At 29.0% G+C, this 10,232-nt stretch overlaps 2 protein-coding genes across 2 annotated transcripts in view; one reads left to right on the top strand and one right to left on the bottom strand.

Annotated features, from left to right (window-relative positions):
- Positions 1 to 56: 56 nt before the first annotated feature.
- Positions 57 to 5,314, top strand: LOC145325576 (uncharacterized). The gene is made up of 21 exons (XM_080168545.1): positions 57 to 267; positions 400 to 468; positions 553 to 592; positions 704 to 1,204; positions 1,274 to 1,327; positions 1,394 to 1,448; positions 1,513 to 1,560; positions 1,640 to 1,744; positions 1,826 to 1,867; positions 2,104 to 2,169; positions 2,573 to 2,649; positions 2,759 to 2,837; positions 2,937 to 3,029; positions 3,169 to 3,230; positions 3,504 to 3,622; positions 3,694 to 3,851; positions 4,004 to 4,113; positions 4,217 to 4,270; positions 4,656 to 4,725; positions 4,788 to 4,838; positions 5,076 to 5,314. The coding sequence occupies exons 1-21, from the start codon at positions 160 to 162 to the stop codon at positions 5,152 to 5,154; spliced, it is 2,040 nt and encodes a 679-aa protein (XP_080024671.1). The 5' UTR covers positions 57 to 159; the 3' UTR covers positions 5,155 to 5,314.
- A 2,772-nt stretch (positions 5,315 to 8,086) lies between these two features.
- LOC145326947 (uncharacterized) overlaps positions 8,087 to 10,232 on the bottom strand; it is a 41,494-nt gene continuing 39,348 nt past the window's right edge. The window contains exons 15-16 of the mRNA XM_080170396.1: positions 9,977 to 10,073; positions 8,087 to 9,511 (exon numbers count right to left, since the gene is read on the bottom strand). Of these exons, the coding sequence (XP_080026522.1) occupies positions 9,332 to 9,511; positions 9,977 to 10,073 (277 nt within the window). The 3' untranslated portion in view covers positions 8,087 to 9,331. The remainder of the gene's footprint in view (positions 9,512 to 9,976; positions 10,074 to 10,232) is intronic.

Below are 10,232 nucleotides of genomic sequence, written 5' to 3'. Positions count from 1 at the left end.
ATGAGAAGCTTATCATTTCATTTGTTATAAAGATCTTATGCTTATCAAATGTACAGACATCCTGTTATTGTTACTGTTAGGATATTTTTTTGGATATTCATTCACATTCTTTATAATAAAATTCATTGATACTAGACTCCATATGACTTCAATAGTATCATGCACTATTCTGCAACTATACCATGTGCTGATAATCATAAATGTCTTGAAATGAAGAAACCATACAGAAACTTATTCAGAAACAATACTTTAAACAATGGTTATCCAGTGAGTTTACTACAAGATCATTTTTTTATCATGTAATAGATTGAAAAACATCAAATTATCATTCGTTAAAACTAAAATTAAGTTCTTTTTTATTTCAAGAAGTAGACAAATCTTTATGAATTTTGTATTCAGGCCCAGCTGTCTGCGGTTGATATTGTGGAAATATCAAAAGCTTATAATTGTACATATAACCATGTAGAGGTAATAATTACATTGGTAAAAAGGATTGACATTTCATTAACAACAATTACAAAAAAAGTTAATGGTATTTAATAACTTATTCAGGAAGAATATGAAGAGTATATGGAGAAAATTACTGAATGTGGTATCATTTTTATTTTAGATTTTTAAAAATGTTTTATAATTCATTAGAAATTTGTTTTAAAAAAAACCTAGCTCAAGGTATAAAAAGTAAGATTATTTATTTCTATTTTAGACAAATTAGTTTCTAAAAACCCAAATGTAGCATGTTCTGCAGATGATGAAACAGTAAATATTAATTCAGCAATGCAAAATGCACTGAAGGATTTAATGCCATCAAAAATGGATAATGTCAAGGATATGGATGCACAATCATTTATCAGGAATCTGATAGACAGTCTTAGTAATTTATTGCCTTCTTCAACATCAACAATTGCCTTTACTACAACAACAAGAGGATCCACAACCACAACAAAATCTACCACCACAACAAAAACTACCACTACAACAAAAACTAGTACCACAACAAGAACTACAACAACAACAAAAACTACTTCCACAACAAGAACTACAACAACAAAAAAAACTACAACCACCACGAGAACTACTACCACAACAAGACCTACCATGACAACAACCACAACAACAACAACACCTACCACCTCAATACATACAACAACTACAGGAACAAGTACAACTAAAATACCACAAACAATCTTTACACATAAAGATACAGGTGATAAGTCTAAGATTATAATATTATTGTTAAAATGTTTTTCAATTTTATCTACACTAATTTTTTAAGAAATATATGAGTGGACAACCTGGAGCAAGTGGACTGTGTGTAATGGTTGTCCAGGTACAAATAGTAAATTAAAAGATTCATCTTATCATTTCTGGTAATTTCAATTAAGTTTATCTTCAGGAAACAAGACAAGATCAAGAAGTTGTGAAACCATTTCTGGTAACTCCATAGTAGGGTAATTAGTATAATTTAAGTTTTGAAAATTTTTAAAGTTTTAAACTATTTTTAATTTCTTTAAGAACTGCCAAGATTACTCAATGTAACGGTTTAGATACTCAAGTCAGAAGGTAAATTTGTGTTTTTTTTTAATAATTTATAATACAAAGGTTTGATTTACATTATATCCTATTATATAATCAAAATTAGTTGTCGGTACAGATGTTCAACCAAAAATTCTCAATCATATGGATATTCCAAGCGAAAAGAATGGGCAAACTGGTCTTCATTTTCTTCATGTTCAACATCCTGTAGGTAAGTAATAATCTTTAGCAACCAAGTTAGTTAAGATATTTGTAAACAAAATAAAAAAAAAATATCTGAAATTAATTACAGAGGTGGTGTAAGGAAAAGATTTAGAGAATGTGTTGGTGACAGGTAAAAATTTTTTTGGTGTCAGTGTAAATTCTGCAAAATAGTAAAAAAATATGTTCTTGGCCAATCATTCTCAATAACTCAAAATATAATATAATGAATTTCTTAAGAGATTTTATCTTCCTATATTTGACATATTTTACAAACTTTACTGCTCCTTTTCATCCAAAAGATTTTAAAGCTTTGTTTTGTATATTATTTTTATCAAGATATGTAAAAATACCCACTAAATATATCAGGGGTGACTGTTATGGTTCTGCTAGTGAAATAGATATATGTGGCACACAAGAATGTAGCTTATCATGGTAAGGATTTACAGAAACTGCATTATCCTTTTATTTAAAGTAGCAAGGTTTGTTTTTATTTCACCGCACCAATTGTTAATTCTATTTTAAGTAAGCTTCACAAAGGTCTTGTTATAGTTTAGAGTATTATAAGTTTTAGATTCAAATCATGTGAGGGTTTCGGGCTATTTTTCTGTTGTCCCATACTCTTCCAAACACAAAGCTCCTAGATAGACGTAGATGCTGGTTTGTAATGTATTTTCAAGAATGGCTTTAAAACCAATTGATGTCGCTTGATTAACCTCACAGCCAACAAAACTGGAATTAAACTCAAACTTTTCCAAATGCTGTTTTTAATACAATGCAATGAAATAAATACCCATTTTGTACTACTGATAAAATACATATAGCTTATTATTCTAAGGAGCCTTTCTTCTGGAACTGAATCCTTGGTATTGATAGGAGGTTGGAATGGAACATTTATGAAAGAAGTAACCATAAGTAAAAATATTTTTAGTGTTTTGTATTGAATCAAATCAAATTATCAAAGTTAACTAAATCAAAAATTTAAATTTTTTTAAACCAAAATTTCTACAACTAAAACTTTTAGTTGATTCGGGAAACGTTTGTCATGGTCCAGATTTAAGTGTTCAACTTGCAGACCATTTCTCAGAACTGATTGATAACAGGTATTTTTTGTTTTATTAGTTTAAAATAATGCAATACAAAATTTAGTTTTTAAAATTAATAAAAAACTTTACTCATAATCTTTATAATAAATCTTTTAGAATCCTAACATGTGGGGCAAGAAGTGATGATGACAAAACCTTGTGTTGGACATGGGATTTTATGAGAGATCATCATTGGGAAAGATTTTCTGAGTATGAAAACATTTTCTAAAACAAGTTTATTTGCAGACTAAATATATATTAATTATATATTTTTTCCATTTGGATAGCTTACAAGATTTCAGGATTAAGAATAAGCTTAATTAAAAATTAAGAAGCAATCAATTTTTAGTATGAATGAGGGGAGAAGCTATGCTGATGCTGTTATAACTGGAAATAATCTTCTGGTTTCAGGTATTATCCAATATACATTTGGCAATATCTATTTTTCTTGTATTAAATCGAATCCGGTGGATAGGAACCGGTTCTCATCCATACGAAAAAACTATGTCTAGCATTGAATTATTTCCAGCTTTCTACCAGTTTTTTTAGCCGGTGCCTTCAGCACCTCGGGGCTAAAAAACAGTTTTAATCTTATGCTTGTACATTCTATATCCGCGGAAAGCCGTTTATAATACGATGCGAGAAATAAATTTTCTTATATTTGCATCTGTTTCATAAAACCAGGTGGTTACAATGGACAGGAAAAACATAGCACTTCTGAGTTACTTGAATTGTCAACTTCTGCTGGGTCTACTAGAAAAACTTGGAAAACAAGCTTCAATCTGACAAGAAGACGAATGCAGGTTTTCAAAATCCAATTATTACAACAATCTTATAATTTTATTAATCTTTTGTTTTTACTATATTTGTTAAGCACTGTGGAGTTGCAATAAGCAAAGGCAAGATAGTGCTGACTGGTGGACAGGATGGTGATGCCAATGATGATAAAAAAGGAGATGCTCTTGATATAGTAGAAGTGTATGATTTGGATTATGGATTTGTTACAAATCTTCCCAGGATGAATCAAGCAAGGTAAAACTTTTGTTAACTTCAATACATTAAAGCTTTTGTATCTCTTTACTTCTCTTGAAAGTGTGGAAGTTTCTAATCAAAAAATATTCTAGAAATTATAAAAGACAATTGAGTAACTATAGTCTTCAAAACTTATTGTATCAAAAATTAAGGTGGACTCATGGCTGTACCAGATTTATGTATGAAGGTTTAGAAGCTATAATGGTAGCTGGAGGAAGGGTAAATTCTAGAGAAGATGCACTCGAATCTGTTGAAATTTTAGGTAGGTACTTTATTTCAAATTTGATTAAATTTACGAGTTATAAATATCTAGCATTTTTTTTACAAAAATGATTATCTTCCACTAAATTATGTTATTTGTCTAGTCCTTGGAAGTTCGAATTGGAAATATGTTGAAGCTCTTCCCCAGCCCAGATTAGGTACATTTTCAGCAATTATTAGTAGAAAACCAATTCTTTAAGTCTCTATGTCTTTCTGTTCTAAATGGTATTTAAAAACTTTTTTATTTGTATTAAAAATTTTAGACTTGTCCTCTGATTTGTGAGTTTATTAAAGTTATGGTAATATTGAACTTGCCCATCCTTGTTTATATTTCTAAAAATATAATAAACAATATTTCTCATATTCAATTGAAACTGATTATTATTATGGTGGATTAGAACCAGTTCTTATCCATATGAAAAAAAACCGTGTCCAGCATCGTATTATAGACAGTTTTCTACGAATATAAAAATGTATAATCATAAAATTAAAATATTTTTTTTAGCCCATAGTCTATTACATTTCTTTTCTTTATTTAAACAGGTCTCAGTCTGAATACAATGAACAATATAGTAGTTGCTTCTGGTGGCAGCTATGAGACTGGGAACAGAAGGTAACTCAACAACTTCAATCTTTGCTTTATAAAGAGAAAATGTATAAATATTTCTTTTTAAGAGATGAGTATTTTCCCACAAGCATTTTGGAATATGATGCAAGTTATAACAGGTTAATTCCACACATTAGTTTGATATAGTAATGTAGCTTAAATCAACAGCATTTTAAAAAGATATGTAAAAAAGAACAATAATTTTACTATAAAATGAATCTTTTTCAATTATTTCTTGTTCTATCTTCCCAAAACACATATTTCTATATTTCTTAAATATTTGATGTCTCTCTTGCAATTGGTACGTTAATGTATTATTAGTTTTAAAGTTTTGTTTTCCATATATATATCAATAGATGGGTACCAGTGCTAGATATTGATGGAAGAAGTCACCATACAGCTCTCACCATCTCAAAACAATTAATTTCCTGTTAAAAAATAAAAGAAAGAATAAAAAATTACCTCATATTAATCCTTTCTCTAATCTTTTACATTTGTATTGTAAATTAATCTTCAGTTGTATGTATATAAAATATAGATATTTAGATTTTATTTTAGGTCTTAGAATAGATAATAAAATGGTTTCCTAAAACTTTTCTGTTTCAATATTTGAATATTTTTTCTTTTTCTATGTTCTACTACTTTACTATGTTCATTAGATAAAAAATTTATAGACTGATTAGAAAAAGGTTTAAAACATATTCACAATAATGTAAGATACATAGAATTTAAGTCAGTCAAAGTCAATAAAATGATTTTAGTGAAGAAAATCCAATGGGTGAACTGATTAACCTTAGTTATAGAGTAACAATACTACTTTTTTTCTTATTTTGTCAATAACAATAAAGAGTAAAATCCTATTTGGCCAGTTTAGCTTCTGTTCATGGGTAAAGATATTACCCCTAATATTAGTAGAGATTTCACATGCAAACAAGTATGTCCAGATTCGAACCCGACATCTCCCTGACACATAGGAATCATGAAATGATAGTACCGTAGTGTTTTGCTCTAATTTATCTCTAGTATTACAACTACTTGCTCTTATCTATAGAAAGATCTAAAGAAACAGTTTTCTGCTTGATTTAACAAAGAATAAAAACTAACAGTGGGACACTTCGATATTCCATACATATATTTGAGGAAAATTGACTTTATTAGTGCCAAAGCTACTACGTAATCTGTCTGTCTGTCATCAGCTCTGTATTTTTGCTTGACTGTCTGTAAGCAGTGGCTATTTTTTTCTGTTAAGATTTTTCTAACCATTAAACATCCATCCTTTTTAAGCCAGTCATCCTGTCGGTAATCCTACAATGGATATGAAGACGATATTTATCTAATAAAAAAATATTAAAAATAGGTATTTATATCAATCAATCAGCTTTAAAGCAATTTTTTTTTATTTTCTCTCTATATAATGCAATACAAAAAACTGTGGCGGAAAGGGGGTGGGGGCGATACAGCCTTGAAAATGGTCTTAAAGGAAGCCTGCAAGAAATACCACGCTTTAACTGCTGAAAGACTGCTACAAGTAGACCAAATACCCCAAATTTGAAGCCTTCAGCTTCTATAACAAAAAAGTTCTAGGCATTTTAAAATGACTTTTTATGTACAATGGAAATTTTGAAAGAATTGCAATGCTGATGTTGAAAACTTTAAAATTAAACTACGTGGCCTAGAAACAAAATTATAAGCTTATTTTTGTCATAAATTTAGGTTTCCAGTAACTAATTATATTTTTACAATAAAAATACCCATTTTTATAGTCAAAATCATTAAAAAAAATTAAGTTTTACTTGCATTGTACCGAATGTACTGTAGCCAATCAGAAGGCTGAATCAGCTTAACAACCAATCACAGCTAAGCTTGTATTAGTTTACCCCTTTGTTTCCGCTATGATTTTCGTTTAAAAATGCAATTTAAATCGAATTTTTTTCATAGATTTTGACTATGAAATGTGGTGTTTTTATTGTAAAAATGTAATCAGTTACAGGCAATCTAAGTTTCTGACAAAGATAAGGTTGTAATTTTATGTCTTGGCAACGTAATTTAATATTGTTTTTTCTTTTATGAGCATTGGAAATCTTTCAAAAATTCCATTGTACATAAAATGCTATTTTGAAATGCCTAGAACTTTTTTGTTATTAAAGCTGAAGGCTTATAATTTGGGGTATTGGGTCTTCTTGTGGCAGTCTTTCAGCAGTTAAAGCGTGTTATTTCTTGCAGGCGTCCTTAAAAGTAAAGATGTTGTGAATGCATAATAATATTTCGGATCATTGAAAGAAATCGAAGCTGCTGGTTTCGTCTTATTTTCACAGTAACTTTTCTCCTTTTTCTAGCCCCTGCTGGGGGCTCTAGCCCTGTGGGGCAATCACTAACATTTACTTAACCTAAACTAACCTAAAATAACCTTTCAAAAGCTACTATGAAAATACGATGAAACCCATGACCCAATTTTTCATATCTTCTTTAATTCCCCAACTGTAAAGCAAGATTATATTTGCTTTATTGAACTAAATATTTAATTTCAAAACATGTTTTATTTCTTTATTTGCTTTTGTTGAAACAGTTGGAATATAAAATGAGGAATAACACATTAAAAATATTTGGTTATTTGTTTTCGTTAAATGCTTTATTGATGTCAAATTGTGAATGTATATATTAGTTTCCTATATTCGAGGGACGGTTTTTGCCTATCAATTTAACTTCCCCAATCTCCCTATAACGTTTTTTGTCTCTTTAATTTTGAGTAAAATAGTGTTATATTTCAAATTTTATAGTTTTCTAAATATGATGGAAGGGAGAAGGGTTAAATTTTGTAAATCCCAATTGCATTACTTATCATTAGTGGATTCAGTCATATCAAATTAGATCAACGATACCTACCGTTAGATACCATTGCATGCTCATGCAAGGTCATATCTCAACTGATATCATAAAATATTGCATTTATGTAAGTGAACTAGAATGATTTTTTAGTAGCGAAGCAGGTTTTTGGCTATATTTATATTTTTCACATCTTACCCCATATCTTTGGTATTTTTATTCCGATTTTAAAACTGTTTTGGATGACAGTATCAAAATTATTTTTCTTGTTGTTCTAAGGGACTTTTTTGTTCAATGATGAAAGGGAAGATATCTTTGTATTTCTGGTCCAATTTTCAATTTTTTGCAAAATAAAATTTCCCGTTGTTCATTATATAATTTACTTTGACCATCAGTCTGTCAGTCAACATACAAAACATGAATGTCAAAGTTATTTTATAAAAATTGTGAATGGTTTCGTGATTTTTCTCACGTTTTAATATATATCAATTATGGATGTTGGTCTTGATTTTTATGTAAATTACCTTTAAAGAAAACAAAAAAATAACGATAAATTTCTATTTCAAACAGATTAAAATAAGCTGACATATCATTGATATTAAACTTACAACAAAGATATATATATCTATATGAATAAACCATAACAATATAAAATCATTATAACATAAAATAATTTCATAAAATGAATTTATTAAAAATATTTTAATGCAAAAATTAACAATAAATGTTTAAATATTACTTTTTGGTAAGGGTTTTCCAGTATGGCTTCGAAGCCGATTAATTTCCGCTGGATTAGAACCAAATCTAAGCCATGCTGAAAAATCCACGAATATAAAAATGTACAATCATAATATTAAAACCAGATTTGTTAGCCCGTCAATTCAATCATCTCTGGGCTAACAAAACTAGTTTTAATCTTATAATTGAACATTTTTATATCTACGGAAAGCTGTTTATAATACGATGCGATATATAACTATTATGAACTTGCAAGGAACTTAAAATCATTGAAATTTATCTCTTTTTCATTTTACTTTCCTTTCAACTGGATGAAATTTAATTTAACAATAACTGATATTGAATAATTAAAGTTAATTAATATATAATATAAAACATTATTATTATTTTGTTAAAACACAAATTGTGTTCTATAAAGTTTTTCTTCCGTCAATCTTATTTGAAGTAAGTAATGATATCTCATTTGTAATTTTCTGGATATTATTTTTCTTACTTTTTGTGTAAAGATATCTGAAGTTTTTGTCTACTTATCCTCATTATAGGCAAAAATCTATTTACTTTATTAGGCTAGACTAAGTGTTTTGGGTCTTAAATACTCATATAAATGTAAGGCTTAAAACCTTTATCCTGAGCTAGCCTAGTAAATTTTATTGGATTTGGCCCAAAATAGGATTTATAAAAATAAATCCTTTAAGGTATGTATGTCGAATTATTTACTTTAAATTGTATATAGATATTTATAGAAAAAATAATTATGATGAAAAAAATTGACAAAGAATTATTTTTTTCATTCGTTGCTATATCCCTTGTCCCTATTTCATTCATATATGATTTTATGTAGATGTAATAATTTTTAGTAAATTGAAATCTAGTAACTATATCTTGTAAGATTTTAAATTTTTAAGTTTTTTGTTGAAGATTTTCACTATTTTACTTTTTTATTTAGATGATATTTATTTTCTTAAAATTTTCACACTATTTTTTTTCTGTAATGATGTCAAAAAAATTCACTTTGATTCAACTCTAAAAATGTTTTATGATGTAGCTTTGTTTATTGTGTAGATGAAAATAAAGCAGTCATAATCACTAGAACATACGTGTGAGAGGTCCAGGTATGAATTTTGGAGCTCTGTGACACAGCCTGGACATGGTGGCTGGATCCCTGCAGGTCCTGGTGCCCGTTATTCCCTAGGTTTCCAGTTTTTGCATAGTTGTCCAACATCTTGCTGTCCTATAATATTGGGATCATGGAAAGAAAACGAAGTAGCGGGTTTCGTCGTATTTACACAGAAGCTTTTTATAGGTTAATTTAGGTTAGGTAAATATTGATGATTGCCACAAAGAAACTGTATAAAATGACAAGGGAAGGTTTGATGCTATTTGACTGGTCAGCCTTCCTTAGATGAAAGGGGCATTTTGCAGACCTAAAGTGTATTGTTGCTACAAAGTTTTGATATTTAGTGAAATTAAATTAAGGTAATATTCATGTTTCAATTTAGGTAATAGGTATAGCTTCTCCGATACAATAGGCCTGTAGAAAAAACTTGAGCAAAGAGAGGTTGGGTAAAGTCGATCTTTTTAAAATTTTTAGAGGGTGAAGTTACACTCCATTGAAATAATCATAAACCTTCTCTGGGCTTAAGAGAAGCTTTACATTTTACTTTCTTCGGAAATATGTCTGTGAGGTGATATGTACCTGTTCATTGATCCTGTTGATAATATGTTTTGGAAGTGGGTTCTCTGAATGCCATGTTATAGAGTACCCAGGTCTAGTTGGATACAGCGAGCTAACTCTGAAATTTAGATAACATCATTTTTTTATTAAGCATATACCTTTCAAAGATGGTAACAATGTCATTTACCAATTTACTTACCTATCAGAACAGACAGGCAGACATAGTGTCTAGTCAAGCACAGAAATGTCCCTTTTATTAAAATAGATTAAAAATTAC

Source organism: Acartia tonsa, chromosome 8, assembly GCF_053477335.1.
Source record: "Acartia tonsa isolate MP-2025a chromosome 8, ASM5347733v1, whole genome shotgun sequence".
NCBI classification, from domain to species: Eukaryota; Metazoa; Arthropoda; class Copepoda; order Calanoida; family Acartiidae; genus Acartia; species Acartia tonsa.
The sequence above is the reverse complement of the archived record's forward strand: the minus strand, read 5'-3'. Positions and strand labels throughout refer to the sequence as shown.

Excerpts from the sequence above, each read along its gene's own strand:
- LOC145325576 (XM_080168545.1), top strand. The coding sequence starts at position 160 with ATGCACTATTCTGCAACTATACCATGTGCTGATAATCATAAATGTCTT. Across the intron at positions 3,030-3,168 it reads CATTGGGAAAGATTTTCTGA|TATGAATGAGGGGAGAAGCT; the intron begins GTATGAAAACAT and ends ATCAATTTTTAG. Across the intron at positions 3,623-3,693 it reads TGACAAGAAGACGAATGCAG|CACTGTGGAGTTGCAATAAG; the intron begins GTTTTCAAAATC and ends ATATTTGTTAAG.